Source organism: Haliaeetus albicilla, chromosome 6 (genome assembly GCF_947461875.1).
Source record: "Haliaeetus albicilla chromosome 6, bHalAlb1.1, whole genome shotgun sequence".
In the NCBI taxonomy this organism is placed as follows: Eukaryota; Metazoa; Chordata; class Aves; order Accipitriformes; family Accipitridae; genus Haliaeetus; species Haliaeetus albicilla.
Genome location: NC_091488.1, coordinates 1864790 through 1883363, shown reverse-complemented (window position 1 = coordinate 1883363; position 18574 = coordinate 1864790). Strand labels below are relative to the sequence as shown.

General features: G+C 42.7%; 1 protein-coding gene across 8 annotated transcripts in view; it reads right to left on the bottom strand.

Annotated features, from left to right (window-relative positions):
• Positions 1–18260, bottom strand: part of CNKSR2 (connector enhancer of kinase suppressor of Ras 2) — a 215695-nt gene extending 197435 nt beyond the window's left edge. For 6 of the 8 annotated variants that reach the window (XM_069784814.1, XM_069784818.1, XM_069784815.1 and 3 more), the window contains exon 1: positions 17881–18259. In XM_069784814.1, coding sequence (XP_069640915.1) covers positions 17881–17944 — 64 coding nt within the window. In that variant the 5' untranslated portion in view covers positions 17945–18259. Of the gene's footprint in view, positions 1–17880 lie in introns of all 8 variants that reach the window. The other 2 variants (XM_069784817.1, XM_069784820.1) reach the window with 1 other exon arrangement.
• Positions 18261–18574: the final 314 nt, after the last annotated feature.

Below are 18574 nucleotides of genomic sequence, written 5' to 3'. Positions count from 1 at the left end.
CTACAAGCTGGGAAGTATATACAATGCTTCTTCCCTTTTTCAAAGAAATATTTTCTGGATTGTCAAGCCCACAAAAATATATTTAGTTCTAGTAATAACTGACCTTTTTTTGTTTGCATCTTGCTCTTCAATTTCACCTTCCCCACTGCTTACCACCAAGGTTACACTTCAGCTGGGCCTGCAGAGAGGCCCTCGCTGTATGGAAGAAGCTAAGCTCCAGAGAAGAGGAGATGATTTTCTTCTGCAAACCCAATCCTCATTACTCAGCATCCTCTAAATGCCAACAGGAAAATTTACCCTGCTGGCATGCGGGAAAAACCTAACAAGGTATTGTTTTTCTTGGCCAGGTTTTCACAGTTACTTCTGAAAGAAAACTTTGCCGTTCAGCATTAACAGGAAACAAAAGTGTATTTTCCTGCATCCCAGTTCTTCCGCAGACCTTTGACTGCAGCAGTCATCACCTGCGGTCCACTGCCTTCCCCTAGGGGTGGCCGAGGCAAGGAGAAAGGAGCGCGTCTCAGCCCCCTCCCAACTCAGCGATGCGAGCGGGAACAACAGCCGCCAGAGTCACCTCTCTCCCCCGTCCCCAATTCCCACCTACAACCCCACCGCTACTCCTCCTCCTCCTCCTCCCGTGCCTTGTGGCGCGGGTACTTCGGGTCCCTCGCTGCGCCCGCTCCAGCTGGGGAAGACCGTGGTGTGGCCAGCCCCCATCTCCACCCAAAACCCGCCGGACCGCCGCTCGGAGCATCGCTGCGGGCAGGGACCGGCCCACGTGCTCGTGGTTAGCAGAGCCGGCAGAAGTCCTCGCAGCACGCATTCGTTGTGAAGACTTCTCCCACCGCGGCTTGGGGCAGGCTGAGAACTGCAAAAGGGAAGGATTGGGGTTGATTGGCAAACTTTCACGGATGTTTTCCATGGCAACTCCCTTCAGAGTTCCCTGGAATATACTATTAAAACATGAGTGTTTGCTTTTAATCTTTCACACATTCTGTATTTTTAGAATACAAATAGTCACATGAAAATTATTTTGATTAAGTGCCAATTTTGCTCAGAGGAACAGATCTCAATTTAAGAAAAAGGTCCTACAATTATGGACCCCTGAAGAAATTAGCTGTTTTATTTTACTGTCATTTGGAACCTTTTGAATATCAGGCTAAAATCATAATAAAAGACTGTGCTTCAGTATTTTGAGGATTTCTGAGGCTTATAAATTTTCCTTATAAATTTAAAATGGAGAGAGCTCCTTTTTAAAGTTAGTCAGAAGTCTATTCCAAATAGCTTTTTTAATAGCTAACCCGTACTAGGGAAGAAACAAGCAATTCAATGAGTGTGTCACTGTTACAGAACCAATGTTGTATCACACTTATCATAGTTCATTAAACAGCAGACCTTCAGAAGATGAGAAATCATTAGTTTCAATCGTGAGTAGAAGTATTCACCTTTGCACCAAACACTAAAAATGCCCAAACATTTAGAGGCAGTAAAAAAGGATCCTCCGGGCTTCTGCATGACATTTAGAATTATTTTATTACTATTTTAAGATTTCAAGAGTTTAAAAACATTATTTCAGGGAGAAGAAAATGTAGTTTGCTTAGGCCAGTAGTCTCAACGCTTGAAATTGCTGCACCCCAAGTAAAATTGTTAAAGTACAATTTTTTCACTTAATTACAAATCTTTTCTTTACAAAAACCTTTGCACTAGTGACTACTGCTAACAAAAAAAGACATGGTGATTAAATGTTTCATGTCCTTTAATAGCTAATCTGAAGTGCTAATGAGCGTTCAAAACATGACAAAAACATCAATTGTTGGAAAGCTTCCCTATAGAGCAATGAATGAATTTTACTTTTTCATTTTGCTTGAGTCAGAATCAACACATCACAGACCTGGCCGCTTGAGCGCCGGTTACACGGAGTTACTCCATGTAGGACCATCTTACGGGACTCCCCAGGCGGCTCAGCTCACGCCTACCTACCCGGGAGCCTTTCAGACCTCCCTCCATACCCCACAGTCCACACTTTTGTACAAGGGCAGCTACCAATTTCAGGAATCGAGCTCTAATTAAAAACACGGTATTAAACCCCCCTTGCCTTCTACAGATTAACCAACCTGCAAGCCATTTCTTTGTTAACCGTGAGAGTTCACAGCGCCCTTTCTTTGGACGCAGGCTTGTCTTGCGTGGCAGGTAATTTCCCCCCCCGTGAGCACATTAATAGCCCACGGATGCTGCAGGGAGCCACGGGGCTACGGTAAGAGACGCCTCGGCACGGCCACAGAGCCCCCACCGGCGGTGACAGGCCGACCGCGCTCGTCCATCGGCACCTCGACGCCCACACCAGGAACCGCACAAGCGTGGGCCAAAGCGGGAGCCAAGGAAGACCTTCTTTTAGTCCCTCCGCCAAAAGTATAAAAGCGTCTCTGTCTGCTCTGCCCTGCGATCTGCCTTGGCGTACGGTAAATGCTCATGGCAGTTGCCATAATGTTTTGCCATTATGAAATAAAAAAAGAAAAATGGTGCATAGCTTATTCAAGACACGTTACGTTAGTTACTTTGGTTTTCTCTAGTTTCTATGTTATGCTTCTTTTCCTACCAGTTTTGATATTTTAATATCATCAATTCTTTTATGCAAACTCAGAAAGAGAAACAGAGAAGGCTTAGTCTCGAACTGTAAGATGATGTAATTTCAAACTTTCCTTGAGAAAGTCCATAATACCCCTGAAAATGTTCCTTTAAAAGCCATCGCAAATCCTGGTGCACATAAAAGCTAGAGCTTACAAGAATGTCAGCATTTACTATGACTATTAACAATGAGTACTCTTCAGGACCTCAACTGATATTTTGAGCTTGTTTTAACACATGAACATGCTATACAGACTCACCAAGTGATCTATTAACCTTATCTGTAGAGCACTTTTAAAAATCCTTATGACCCGACTCATAATTGGTAACTGACTGAGCAGTATGTACCAAAGCCCCCCCTGCCCTTGTAACAAACGGGATGCAGATCCAGCCCGCCATATCCACAGCAATGACATGTATCAGTATTTGGTCAAAGCTCTGATATTTCTCAAGCTTCAAGGAGCTTCCGACATCAGTTTTGGTGCTGTATTTGTTTATTTTTCATCAGCACAAATTTGTTTTTTAGTGTCTCGCTTATCATGGTAACAGTGATAAGCACTGTGCGAGATCAAAGCAGACCTACAGTTTATAGCAGGCAGGAATTTTACACCAAACGGTTTCCTATTGCTCAGAATCATTTAATCGGATAATCTGTACAAAACAAAAAACTTGCAGTATTCTTCTTTCTCCTTCTATTCATACATTGCCTCTCTCTTTTCGCATATGACAAACTAGGTTATACAGGGCCTACATTTTACAGAGGCTAAGACAAGAGGCACCCATCCAATTGGTTTCCGGCACCAAGCCTCTCCCAAAATACCACGTTATGAATTACAAACACTCTCTCCCCTCCTATATTCAGTCAGAATAATGGCCAACCAGATGGCAAATTGTGACGGCTTCTGCTGCTCAGCCAGAAGTGTGCGCAATTATCATTTGGTTACCAGATCCCTCCCTCCAAATAACCTCCGCAATAATTCACTTCACCTTTTCTGTCGTGCCATTCAGGCTGTAACGTCCTTGGTCAATGATTCTCTACTTCGGGATGAAGAAAGGTGCCTACTCAAGCCCCTCTCCATCCCTTCTTTTTGGGGAGGTGGGGGTGGTCGGTCCTCACTTTTAAGGCTCTTGTATTTGCAGAAAGAACCCAACTTGTTGCTGAGCCTGTTGACTGAACAATATACTGAATAGAAACCTCATCTGTGAAATTTTAAGCCACTAATAATGGCTTTTTCTCTTTTCAGTGTGCTACAGAATCCACACCAACATGACCACTGAAGAATTTGTCAAGGGACTGCTTGACAGCTGGGACAAAAGTTAACAGGGTTGTTAATCCTCAGTCCACCCCACAGCTTTTGGCACGAGAACAAGATAGGAGGAAAAGCAGGGTACGCGTGATTTGTTTAGAAGGTGGCTCCATCTCAACAGCCGGTCCGGCTTCCCAGCTGGGTGAAGTTCCTCAGACCTCCAGGTCTCAAATCGGGAGTGACAGGCGGCACGGCAATCTTCAAGTCCCACCTGTGCACACTCAGATCCGTATGGAAGAAATCAAAGCGCTGCGGCGAGGAGACCACCGGCAAAAGGTACGAGGCTTTGAACAATCTGAAGGGCATTAACCAACAGCAAGTGCCTTAGGAAGTACAGAAAATCCTACCTCTTCACTAAAAAAAGGTGGGTTTTCTGCCTGATGGTTTTTAACAAGGTTGCTAGCACAGGCATACCGTGTTGCAACGATTTCTATATTTAAAACACATTCCCAAGCTTCAGGTATCAAACTAAATGTCTGTCAACTTAGTCTTGCCATAAAGCTGAGGCATTTACACATGCAGAACAAACTGTAGCTTATGATGCTAAACAAGACTGAAAATGTTTTCTGTGTCAATGATTAACAAATCTTTGTATTTTCCAATATATAAAATGCCTTAATGGCTTATTATTTCTAAGTTATACAAGTTCAAGACAGCAGCGTCCTACAAAACCAACATCAACAAGAAATGAATCTGTGAAAGAGCAAGCAATTTCTGCCTACCAAACAGGATATATGGAAAGTAATATAATGGAGTGGTTTTAATTAGCTGGGCATATAAAGCTGTTAGACGACAAATTTCTTTCATTAAAAAAAAAGCAGCCAGTCAGTTAGAAATGCTTCAGTGCACTTAAAGCAGAGATGACACAAGGCATTTAACCTTCTCCCTGCCCTGTAACGAGGAGGAGCTGGAGGACTCACGACGCAGTGGGTGACAAGCAGCCTCTTCACCTGCTGGTGAAATACTGGTAACTCCCCGTAAAGTGAACAATACAGAGGGTCCGGCAGCACATGGGAAAAAATTCAGCGGTATGAAGAACCACGTTCTGTAATTCTCTTCAGACACGCAGGAGAAGAGTTTCTTACAAAATGAAATGTAGGATTTTTAAGGCCTTCCAGTATTAAGTAACCGAGTTTTGTGTGCCTTTAGCAGCTTGGTACAATATGCTGTTACTTTGCATAATACCTACTTCATTTTAGCACCAGATACCACAGGTTTTGGTTACTTGGTGAGCATCCCCGCATTACTAAATACTGGGAATTTTCTTCATTACTGCTTTGGTTTCGTTTTCCTTTTAATAATCCCAAGTGAAATATTTGCTCATTAGTAAAGGCAATTTCTCTTTCCCAGGGTTACATCTCATACCACATGGCTCCCGAGTCAAACGTTTATTTTACACATGTAATTTCAAAAATGTTTCAAATCTAACTTAAAAAATTAAAAAAGAATTTAACGTAAAACAGAAGTGACCGAGAACACGTGCGTATGCTTATCACACCTTTTTCCTCCTCTCCACTTAAATTACTCTGCTTTCCCCATCACACGTTTTTATCCAACATACTGTTCCCACTTCCCCCCTTGCTTTGGGCTAGGGGTACACCCCGAAGAAGGGCTGTGCCAGCTCCTTCTTCTCCCACAGGGGACACATCAGAAACATCAATGAAAAACCCACCGCACAGATTAGTAGCAGAGGAATTAACTCTGCCCAGGCCCACCGAGAGACTCATGCACTTACAGACAGAAATTAGATGCCTGAATTTAAAACCACAGTCATCAAAAGCCGCTCTAAATCTTTCAGGGCATGATTGCAGACAGTTTTGTCTGATCAAATTAGGATGGAGACAGACCCATCCTTGTCTCCAAATCCTGTTCTTGCCAATGCCACCCTGGGCGCACACACACACACCCCCTCCAGCAAAGCACCGGGAACCTTACGCTGCAAGCCCTTGCTCCCAGGAGTATTACGAGATTCTCGATAAAATGAAGAACAAAATACAGATAGCCCCGAAAGCAAAGTTGGGAATCCAAGATTCCCCCTTGCAGCTAACTGGGGATTTGCTGGACAGCAGTTTCTTATTTTCAACGTGGCTTTGGGAACAGAGATTACAAGATACTGTATGAATGTCGAATTGTTCCCCTTCAGTTCAAAACAAGTCATTGTTCTGGGATGGGAAACTGTGGTTTCTCAAAAGACAAACATCCCTTCTTGCTTGTTTCATTAAACTGGCAAAAGAAAATTTAATTCAAATTAAGAAACATATTCAAACAGATCCGCTGGAGAAAAATAATGGATATTTATGTGCTGTTGCCACTTTGCACTCATTACAGGGGCTAACGTTTTGCAAGACACATCTTTTAAACCTTACTAAGCTTATTATTTACTATCTCCTGACAACCATGACTTCATTTCAAGAGCTGGCACACATCCCATTGTAAGAATCTAATCTTTAATAACATATCCTAATTAAATATGCACATTTAACGCTAAAAACAAAAGCTAAAATTCAAGACAAAAAATATTCGTCTGACTAAACAGAGCAATTGGATTAGAGCACACAGAGCAAACTTAAATAAAGTCACATATGCCACAGCAAAAAGTCATTAAGGGAAGGGGGAAAAAAAGGTTAAAAACAAAAAAAAACAACAGGCAGACAACTCTTTATAGCTGGCCTTATCCGACCTCTCTGAACTCCTAGCTAGTTTACTCCCCATCTGTCATACGATAATAACTTTAAAAGGAGCACATTTAAGAACTCATCAAAAGTTCATTCAAGTCAATTGTTCTTATGGTGCTTGATTACATGCAAGAAGGGTGCATTCTTCTAGAGGAGCTACACGGATTTATTTTTCTCAACACTGATGGCTGATTTTTACCATTAAACCATTTACAATTTATCATTTTGTGCTGTTCCACTGTGACAGAAAATAGTAAGCAGTAAACAAAAACAAATGACCTGTTGAGATTTAAATACCTAATCATGCCACTAAAAAGCTATTTCCATCTATTTGCTCATTTTTAAATTTCTGTAATCTGGAAGCCATTTTCTTTCTAAGGAGTACAGTCATAACATTTGACATTACTGAGATGCTTTGAACTCAAAAACTTTGAGCTACAACTTTGTAAGCTGCCATAACACTTTCCAAGATTTTATCAAAAGAAAAGTAAATTAGATAAATTTGTAATTTTAGAAACAATTTTATTATCGATTGAAACTACATCCCAACACACATCAATCTTTTCCTTCAGAGGTCTCATTTTAATTCTTTGAGGTGAATTTTGATTTAGTAAGATTTATCAAAACAGTATTCTGCAGGAAATGCCTTACGGTATTTGAGAGCACTAAACGAGAGGGTACAGGCTTAAGATTTACAGTTTTAATTCTTAAGATAAATACAAGTCAATTACCTTGTAAGAAGTAGACCACATTAGCGAACAGATACAAAGTGAGGAAATCTAATGAAATGACAAGGCGATTTACAATTCCTAGATGTTATTTAATTCTGCCTGTTAGTTGAATTAATTTCATACATATGCAATTGAAGGGTTATGAACACGTTCACTTTTCCTTTGGATTCTCAACACAGCCTGCAATACATTATCAACTGAAAAACAAACAATTTCTAAAGTAAGGGTCTTTTAATTTTTTTTTTTTTTTTTTATCAGGGACTGGGCAGCAAAGTTGCTATTCAGCTCTACCTTCAACTAGAAAACAAATCTTTGGTTAACGTTTGGGTTTTTTTGAAGGAACACGTCACGTATCAAAGTTACATTTTCAGTTATTCTATTACACAGAGCACTCGCTCCTCCAAGCAGGAATTTGCGCAGCTCTGGGGAGGTGAAAAACACGCAGGACCCGGTATCCTGCAGCCTCAAGCCCCCGTCCCACAACCCCCGGCATTCGGACGCCCGAGCAGCCACCTCCAGCCCACCACTGCACCCTGCCTCAGAAAGCAACGGTCGCAGAAGAGGGATAAAACCCTATCATCTGATAACACCACCAGAGGCAGTCACTAATTGTCCAGTCTGTTCAGGTTTACTCATTCATTTCTCATCAGCATTAGTTACCTCCAGTTCATAATTGAATAGTTCAGTGTGGCTTGTAGTGAGCTGAGGGACAGCGGTTAGGATGGAAGAGAGAAACTAGATGATGTCCAAAAGAGTAACAGAAAAGGGTTTTATCAACCAAGACGGCGCAAGCAAAGAATCAGTGAGCTCCTTGTAAACTAACTTTGTAAACTTTTAGTAACTGAAAAGAAATTACCTTTAGCCTTCCACAACAAATTTCACCTTTTATACATCTAGCGAATACTACATATTACATGGGGTATGTTTTCATAGAAAAGTGATTTTTTTTTTGTCTTGCACCAAGTGTTTTGCTTTTCCCAAGACCTTGGGTTGGCAGGCTGGTAAGACCATTTTCAAATACTGACATTTCCATCAGGGAGATGGCTAGTGCTCCTTCATCAGCTTTGCCACGACTCTTCAGCTGTCTTGTTCAAGCCAAGGTAGTTACCAGGAACACCAAATCCTTTATTTAAAAGGAAAAAGAAAAAAAAAAAAAAAACCAACCACAAACCAAACCACACAATGAAACATGCTAATCTTAGGAATACAGAAGCTTCATGACTGCATATGCACCATTCTACTTTCTATAGTTGCTAAGGGTAGCTTCATCATAACTCATGCAGGCATTCAAATGTTATGCCAGTAATGTTATTTGCTAAAGCAGATATTTAAAACAATCCTTTGAAGGCTATGAAATATCCAGTCCTTTTAAAAAATGAGTTTATTCGCTCTCAGGGAGTCCTGTCATATACCTAACTTTCTTATTTTTCTAATGATAAACTGTCCTCCTTCCTTCAAACATTCAGATTGACACTTATATGGAAATTTCTTATGTGCAATGATTACGCTTCCATGCTGAACCTCTCTTTCTCAAATCCACACATAGAGCATGACAAATTATTCACACTGCACTGTGCTCTTGGCCTCAATTATCAGGCCTCCAGAAATAGGCTTTTGACCAGAGACTGCATTAAACGGCTAAGATCCATATGGTTTAAAACATACAATGAAATAACAGCTAAAGTAATGAAAACTACATCTGATTTTGAAGTCCAGTACCCAACAGTGAAATTACCAATCACAGGTATTTTCAAGAGGACTTGTGGGGCACAACACTCAAGACTATACTAAGTAACATAAAGAGAAATTTAAGAAGCAATAAGCCTCCACGCTCTAGGTTAAACTAACATGCAGTTAGTTTTATCTGAAAATATTTGAAGACCGCAATATTTGAAAAGGGCAATAAACACCTCTCTGAAAGGCACTAACGACTACTTCATCACCGTCCACTTACAGAAAGTTTTAGAAACAAGTAGAAGCAGACTACAAAAATAAAAACACACTAACAGATTTGTATTTCTTTTCATATTAGCTGTAATAAATTAAAGCCTATAAAAAAGAGCCATGCTTGACCTCTGAAGAGAAACGGAGACAAAGGGCACACGGTTCTATCCATGACAACGAAGCAACAATAAACAAGCCAGCCAGAAGGCAACCAATGCCAAACACTCAAGAAGGTACTTTTGGGATATTTCACCCCATACTCCAGTCACGCTTCTATCAGACTAGTAAGGAAGAAAATTGTTATTTGTTTGGTATTTAAAAGGTGTGCACAAAGAGGTACAAGTGTAGATTCACAATAGTTGACTGTACACAATGTAAGCTATTTTTTCAGAAAGCAACTTCTACTTTGCATTCAACAGGTCCCTCCACCAATATTTCTTGAAAATCTGAAACAAAACAAGGACAAGAAGGGCACTGCACCTTGCAAATCAAAATATCAACTGTGTGAAAGCAACCAACAAAACTACAAAGCAAGTAAGGAAAGGCAGGCAGGCACATGTCAGTAATGGATATCAATGAGAGGGAATCCAGTTACAAATATTTTAATTATTAACATGGAATTTAATCAGGGTGCTAGAGTTAACTCTCCCACTATTATGAAGAACACCAGCGATCCTTCAGTAACCACACCTGGTCAAGATTTCAGGTTGACATCTCACTAGAAACACTAAGGTCTCTTGTCATTCCCATGAAGGGTTTCAGTGTTGACTCAGAGGGAAGAATGCCATCTAGTGAATTTTCAGACAACACTGGCATGTCCCACCTGTATTTATCTGGCCTCATTACGCAGAGGAAGGTTTTCTTCACCTCCTTATTGACGGGACGATTATCGGGAGAGAAAGGAAAGACAGAAGGAAGGGAGGCCGGGGAAGAAGTATCTATTTTAAAATAGGTCATTTATAGCTGTAGCTATTGGCAACTGGTGGATCTGGCCAAACCAAAAATAAATTCTACACTTCAACAAAAACAGTAATATTATAAACTTCTATATGGCTGACAGTCATCCTCTGTGGGAGGCAAGAGCCCTTCAGAGGTGACCCAGCCAGCTGCTCAGCGGTATCCACAGGCTTACTCACCCTTCCAAATACAAGAGGGCCAAGGAGGAGGTCCCGGCGTTACCCCCGCTCAGGCACATCCTTAGCTCCCACCCCAACACTCCTCCAGACCATTCTGGCCAGCTCACTCAGGAGATTTCATTCCATCGGTGGTACTAGACCAAGCGGCACAGGCACGGCCCCATCAGCGATACCTGAAGTTATGTGACAATGGCTTATCTGCTTGCTGGACAACCACTGACCACCCAACAGCGGACACCAGTAAAAGCCTAGCAGAGGAGTCTCCACAGCATTCACAGTCCAAAATTCAGCATTACCAAACAAAGACCCTGTTCCACCTAAATCAATGGATGTTTGATGCTGATGCACAGCTTAAAACATTTATTTAAAAAAAAAAAAAAGCTACTTGAACCTTTAATTTAAAGGCTCAATTATTTCTCATCAACTTTTTACCCTCTTCTTCACACAACAGAAAAGGTATAATACAAAAGTACAGCACTTTGCATCCCACTATATTAAAATAATACACTTCAGCTGAATATAGTTTAATTACGGCTTACTCTGGTACACTCATATATTAATTAACAGTTTACTTGGAAATTCCCACCATATGGTACTGTAGCAGATGTTAATCATGTAAGGCCAAACACTTTGAAATTACTGTTCTAGGCACTTCATCTGAGGTACCAAGCGCCCTAAATTTCTACTTAAAGGCTGAACTGGAAAGGATAAACTGCCAAGCACCCTACAAGATCACACTCACACCTATTTTCTCAAAGATAATATTATTTGGCAGATAAGCAGAACAAAAAGGGCTAGACTTGCAAGCCTCCAGTGCTTTAAAATGACTTGATATACTGAATTCCCTTTGCATAAGAGAAACGCCTGCGCTGGAAACCTCAAGGAAAAATTTATTTCATCTACCAGCCATCTGCTAACCCCCACACACTGTGAGGGCAAAACGTGTCTATGAGGGGATGCTCCTGTAGCCTTCCAGATCTTGGGTGCAGCAGACCAACGGACCTGTGTCTTCCAGCCCCTCACCCTTCAACTGCAGGAAAGGAGCATTACGAGGAGCAGCAGATGCTTGCTCTTGGACGGTCAGCTGTTTTAAATTTAAGAGCAAATGTCCTGCGAGGTCCAACTGTCCCACAAGAAGAAATTAAGCTCCCTGCACAGGGCTGCACGTAGGTTCACGTGGCAGTTGCTTTCCTCTGCGTTTTGACTCTAAGATGGGCCTAATATTGGGCTGCCAAAATTTTTCTTCTTGAAAAATACAACTCATCTCCATCTCCCTACTTCACCTTTTTGGAAAAGTGGATGTGTTTGAAAAGCTGGAAGAGACAAATGAAGAAAACGTGGCATTTCATAGTTTCACGACACAGCCCTTCCAGAATTGGAATTTTTTTAGTAAGGTATTTGGGAACCCTTATCTTACAGCATTTGTCTTAATAACTATTCACCTTCTAAACTGAAGGTTTAAAGGTTTCATTAAGTAAATTATTTAAGCAGTAAGCATGATAGCAGCAGAGTTTTGTTTTATTTGGATCTAGAAATGTAAGGCTAAGTTATCCTGCTAAAGGCAAGTGCTTTTGCTACAGGTGATCATTGATATAGTTATCCTATGACTTAATGAGGAAATGGTAACTTCTTGGGGGAAAAAAAAAAAACCCAAACACAAAAAACCCAACCAAACAACAAACCAGCATCAACATAGCAAGGAAGCCTGAGGAACGAGCTTCCTCTTTCTCCTGGTTGCATACCTTTGAATGCAAGCCGATATACCAAGAATTCTCTCGGGAAACAGCTTTTCCCTATTCCTCTGGAAATCAGTTACAAATATTACTACTGGACTCTGAGAAATAAGCTACAGTCAAATGCTACAGTAACTTTAACGAGATTAAACGGTTATCTACACATCTGAGGGTCAGACAGAAAGGCTAGACCATTTGCCAATTCAGTTTTTAGGAGATAAAACTGCCTGTTTTATTATTGCCAGAGTGCTAAAAGACAACTACTTGCAAAGATTCTAAAAATACATCTGTATATCTATTTCAAAACTCTCATCTGAAAAGCGATCTGGTTTATATCGCTGCCTTGCAAAATTCTTGACACCCATGAACCAGAAAAGGCATCTGTAAATTTCTTGGTTCAATACTGCAGTGTGCAAATAAATCGGAATAAGATCAGAATATAGAGCTTCGCTGAACTGTTGGAAAAAAACACTTGAGAAAACATATTGTGAGGCCATATTTAAACTAACAGATGTTTCAGAAACAGAACAATATGTTCAAACAAAATAAAGGTGTAAATGGCCAGCGTTAAAAGAGCTCCACAACTAGCACATTCATTTCGGTAGCAAGCGAAATCACCTCATCTAGGAAAGCTCCCTCCCGAAAAGGTCATTAATATAGAAATGAATTCTCAAGTTATACTTAAAATTTGGCTGCATGAAGTATTTGCAGAGTGCCTGCTTATGTAACGTTGCCTTTGCTATGGCAACACCAGGGCTGTTAGGCTTTGACACATCCCAGTTGCAACTGCAGTTTCATTTTCTGCTGATAAAACAACGGCAGGAGAGGTTTTTCTAATCACAAACCAAGATGCTCTAAAACCCATCACTGTGACTGATGTGGTGGCCATCGATACTGCTGAAACTCCTGGTGTCAGAAGGGCAAGCAAAAAGCGAGAGATCCACAGGAAGAATAAACAAGCCAAAGAGAGAGATCTTCCAGTGCTGCTTTCACTACAGTTTTAAAGCCAGAGTCCTTAAAACTAAAGTTTGGGAAAGCACAGTTTGACTCTTGACTATCTGCCTTCATACAAACTCCCCTCTCCAAAAGGACCCTCAACTTGTCTTACTAAATTCTTAGTGCTTTCTTACAAATGGAGTAACTATCTATAAATTAAAAAGTTCAGGAGTTCATCGAAATTGAGTTCCTACTGTGGCACTATTTCATATTTTTTCTACAGCTTTTCCACAGCTTTGCTTGCTAGGCATTACAGTAGAAGTCCTAACTCCCTTTAATAGCATCACTTCAACTAATAGAGCACTACATGTACCCTCCAATACTGCAAAATTTCAGTTTACTTTTCTTGGGAGGAAAAAAAAAAACCCAGTTTTAATGCTGACAAACTGTAAAACACCTGATCTATTCCATATATGGCACTTAGCAATGACTATTCAAGTCGATGACTGTTCTGCAGCTCATCAGTCATCTACGCTAGCTTCACAAGGAACTAAAGTTTCAGAATCCAAGCATTTTTCATACTCTTAAATATGGAGCTTTTGTTTCCCTGAGACAACTCAGCCTTTTCCGTGTTATTTCTAACGGTCACATCTGTTAAGGGCCCTACTGAAAGCAACATGAAGGGAAGTAGCGTAAGAAAGCGCCTTTAACTCAGTGCCTTCACTGATGAGCTCCCCTGTCAACGGTTCAGGAACTGCAGCAGGACCCGGGTGTCACCACAGAAGTCCGAGGGCTCTGCACATGCAGGCACAGGAGCAAGAGGATCCCCATGGCAACATTTTTTTTTAAATCATTAAGTATTAGAGCCTTTCGTTTCAGAGCATTCCCACAAACGCCTGCATTTTCTTGACGAGTAACACGCAATTCCCATTACGCCAAGCGGAACACGGTTGTCGGCAGCCCATGACGACTCCGTGCAAACACACACATGACTGAAAACGGACAGGAACTTTTGCACATAAAGAGCAGACAGAAACGCAGTTCTTAAATCCATATAATATTCAATTATCCAAATGGGGAACTTTTGCACTCTGTTTTCGCTTTGCTAGCATGTTCATGTTTCTCCTTCTCTGCCCCCAGTCCTTCTAAATATTTACATCCTTCTAAACGCTCGTAGGGTGGACTTTATAGAGGTAAAAAGCCCCCATTCCTCAGCTTTAGAGGCCTTTAGAGCAACTCCATGCCTCAGATGTCAGCTTCTTGAGTATGACTACCATTACAAGAGTTTAAGCTGTATGAGCTTAGTATAAGCTCTGCGAGCTGTCATTCAGCAAACAAAAAAAAAATATTTAAGCTTTGTTAGATAAAGTGATATCGATTTTTCAAGGTGGATTGCCTTTTCGAGCAGATTCTGTCATTGAGAGATTGGTACTGAATGAAAACTAGAACATTGTTAAAAGCAGCAAGTCCTTATCAAACTACAGCCATTATAAATAACCTCAGACAAAAGAAGTTAAATTACAAGACTCGGTTAAAAACATCCTGATGTTTAGAAAGTAATTGCCTGTCTTTGAGTTCTCTCAGCCCCTCAGAAATCTGAAACACATCTGACACGTTCCCTTCCCGAGTCAGCGAGAGCCATGACGTTCGACGGCGCTCGCCTATGCAACGTGTTAAAGGCCTGCAGCGCGGCAGCGGAATCCACACGTGTCCTCCGAAGGGGAGGCAGAGGAGGTGATTGACACAGTTTCAGCTCACTGATCCATGCAGGGCCTTTAAAATTAGTACTAACTATATGAAAAGCAAAATAATACACAGTTTGAATCAATTTAAATATTCATTCTATCCTCCACATACAATATGCCATCCTGTGGGAGAGATGAGCTAATCCATCTGCTCTTTTTCCAGCTCTGTGACAGTTAATCTTCTGTCGGTGGGTTCATTCTAAACCACACAAAAACTCAAATGCTGGCACAGGCTCCGCTCGTTTTGTCCTTTTCATTTGCAAAGTTTTAACTGGGGCTTTGGTCCGCAACTTCTTATCGCGCACATTTTCATGGCTCAGCATTTAGGCAGTCGCTTATTTGCGTAACCAGTTCCAGGTACAGCAGCGTTAGCGTCCATAGGCTATTAAAGGATCCATAGAGCAACCGTGTATATCAAGGAATTAAAAAAATGAGAAGGCATGGGAGAGACTGTATTTATTCCATGAATACCCACGGGCTTGAGCCTGCTCCCTGTGCAGCCATCCAGCCCAGAGCTCAGCACTTTCATCTGACACTTTTCAGCAGGAATACTTTCCCTGTCTTCATTTCTCACATCTTTTAATACGAGGCCCAATGCTTTATCGCTGCCCTGAACAAAACGCCACTGAGGGAATGGCTCTTTTGCCTAAATAAAGAATTCCAGACGGGGCCTTTTATTGCAAATGTTCAGGTCATACCAGCAAGACCATCACAAAAACACTGAGAGCAATAAAATCTAAAGTGTTTCATTTCCCCTTACTTTCAGATAACTGTAAACAATGTTAAACAGTAGGATTTTCCTTTTTCAGGAAAGATTTTGCTTTGAACATTGAAATCTATTTTGAAGAATGCTCTTTACAGAGGTGCTCTGAGCAGGCATATTACATAGCAGGGCACGCACTTACTTCAAGGAAGAGGTTAAAACAGAGTTCGACATTTATAATTCTGTAAAATAACCCCTGTAAGTCAGCAAAATATTCTCGCATCTTTAAGTTTAATGTCAGTTATGCAAACCAGACTTGGCTGCCACTAATGCAATGACCACTAACGCACTCATCCCAAAGTTCTCATGACACATTCACGTTTTCCTCATTGAGCTGTCTTGGGTACCTCTTAAAACACAAATAAGCTATTTTTGAGACTTTCAGAAACGTAATTGGTTGGAGGCAACTCATTTAAAGCGGCAGCAGAACATTTTGCCACCCGGATTTCAGGAACAACGTTCGCGACACTACAAATGCTAAGTGAGGAAAACGAAGTTGTTACAGCCAAGACGGCTTGCCCCGACCCACTACCGTCCTTCCTCCAAACTGGGCAAGGTGTGATCCATCAGACGGGACCAGACCTGCCCACGGCTGCTGGTCACACTCATCTCCAGGCTCAACTTCTGCAACTAGAGCGGCCATCTAGGTGGTTTTCCTCTAACAGTGCTAGTCAAAGGCAGGTGCTTTCTCTCTTTGCACCTCACTCTAAATGAAGGTTCATCTGCAATTCAGAATACAAAATGAAGAAATGAAAGCTTGAAGCAACGTATCTGTGTTTGCTCAGTAAAAATGAAGGTACTCCAGAGAAACAGTTGAGCGTTGGCACCAAAATAAACAGGTTAAACACTAAAAAGCAAGCTTCATAATCCAAAAAGTAGGCACGACTGCAATGACTGGTTTTTTTGTGAAGTTCACATAATCATTTTTAAAAACAGATCTGCAGCTCTGCGTGTTAGTCACAGGTTTCTAACCACAAGCCTTGATCCAGCCTCACAATTTTTCACGTTATCATTTAGTCAGCCTGTTGTTTTTAAAGAACTGATTTTATATTGATGCAATACAAAAGCAGAGTATGCAATGTACTTCACCTGTCATTCATGAAAAGTATTTGATGCATTAAATTTTTGAAGTTCTAAAAATGCACTATCAGCAAATTCATTATTTTTTCCGCATTCTCAAAATATGGGGGAGGTATCTCAGATGTTGATTTGAAAAAACTCCTACACAATCTTTTTTTTTTTTTTTTTCCAGAAGTAAAAATGTTGGAAGCTAAATAGCTGTAACAAAATATTCCGAAGTTGCAAAGGGTTTGCTTTTGATACTGATCATCTGTAGCTCTTTCAAGTTTTTCACTAATATTTACTAATTTCTTGGGATACAAAGTATCGCTTTATTCTTTTGTTGTTGTTATTATTCTATGGATTGAGAACACTTCAGAAACAGCAAAACTATGTATGTTACCGAATATAATTATAACTCGACAGCTATAGATGCCAGGATCGAATAACTGAAAACATATGCTATATGCCTGAAATTTTAAGGATGATGAAACTGTCACATTAGTAGCACACAGCATGTTATAAAGAACTCCCACAATGTAGCAGTTGTTCAAAAGTTGTACCCATCCGGTCATCCTATCTTCACAAAAAGATATATAATACTAGGTGGTGATTTATTCCAAACACAGCTGCAGCCTAACTTAAAGGTAACAACAAAAAAAAAAAAAAAAAACACCAAAACCCACCCAATCCAAACCACGCCACAAAAAGACCTTTTTTTTTTTTTTTTTTTAAATTACAGCGTGAAAGCCCTGCCGGTGCGCGCAGAATAACGGAAAACCGTTCCCAGAAAAGTCCACAGTTTTTATTCTCGGCAGACTTTATTTGGGGGGCGGACAGGTGAGGGAGCGGAGCAGCACCCCCGGACAGACACCTCGGTGCCCCCCCCGTGTGTGTGTCCCCCCCGGAGCGCTGTAAATCACGATCTCTACCCGCCGGCCCTGGGGAGGGGGACGGCAGCCCACCTCCCCCCCCACGCGTGGGTGCCCTCGGCCCGGCCGGAGGCAGCGGGGCCGGGGTGGGGGGGAGCGGACCGACCCACCGACCCAAACCGCCTGCGGTGCCCCCCCCCCCAGGCTTTATGGCCCACCGGGGGTCGCCGGCCGCCCCAGCCCCCCCCTTCCACCCCTCAGCCAAAACGTCTTGGGGGGGGGGGGAACCGCGGAGCCCTCCGCACCTGCGGGGATGGATTTGGGGGGGGGGGGACACGACCCGGCGCCGCTGCTCACCTTTCATCCAGTCGACGACCTGGCTCGGCGACCACTTGCTGACGGGCTCCATGATGAGGGCCATGAGGGGGCTCAACGCGGGGCGGGGGGGGGTCTCGGGCGGCCGCCGCTCTGCGGGCGAAGCTGTGAGGGGTGGCGGCGGGAAGAGAGAAGCCGCTAGATCCCCGGCTTGCCTCCGCGCTCCGCTCCGCTCCGCCGCCTCTGTGCCTCTCTGGGGATTTTCAGTTCATGTTGCCGGCTCAGGCGAGGAGGAGGAGGAGGAGGGAGGAAGGGGGAGGAGGAGGAGGCGGCTCCGGCGCCTCCCGCCCCCGCGGGCAGCGGCGGTTGCCGGCCCCCGCGGAGAGGGCCGGTCCCCGCGCGACGCTGAGGGGAGAAGCGGGAAGAGGGCGGGGGGGGGGGTCGTGGCTCGCCTCTGCCCGCCGGCTCCCGCCGTTCTCCCCGCCGCCGGTGCCTTCTTCTTCTTTTTTTTATTTTTTTTTTTCTCTCCTGGCGGAAATGACGAGGCGGCTCCCGCCACCCGAAAATATCTCCAAGTGAAATGGGAAGGGGCGTGGGGGGGGGGAGAGGGCCGGGATGACTCGGGAGCTGCCGCGGTTGGAGGGGCGGGGGGGGCGGCAGCGCCGAGCACCTGCTGCCGGGGGCGGGGGGAGCGCAGCCAGCGGCACCGCTCGGCTTTTTGTTTGGTTTTTCTTTC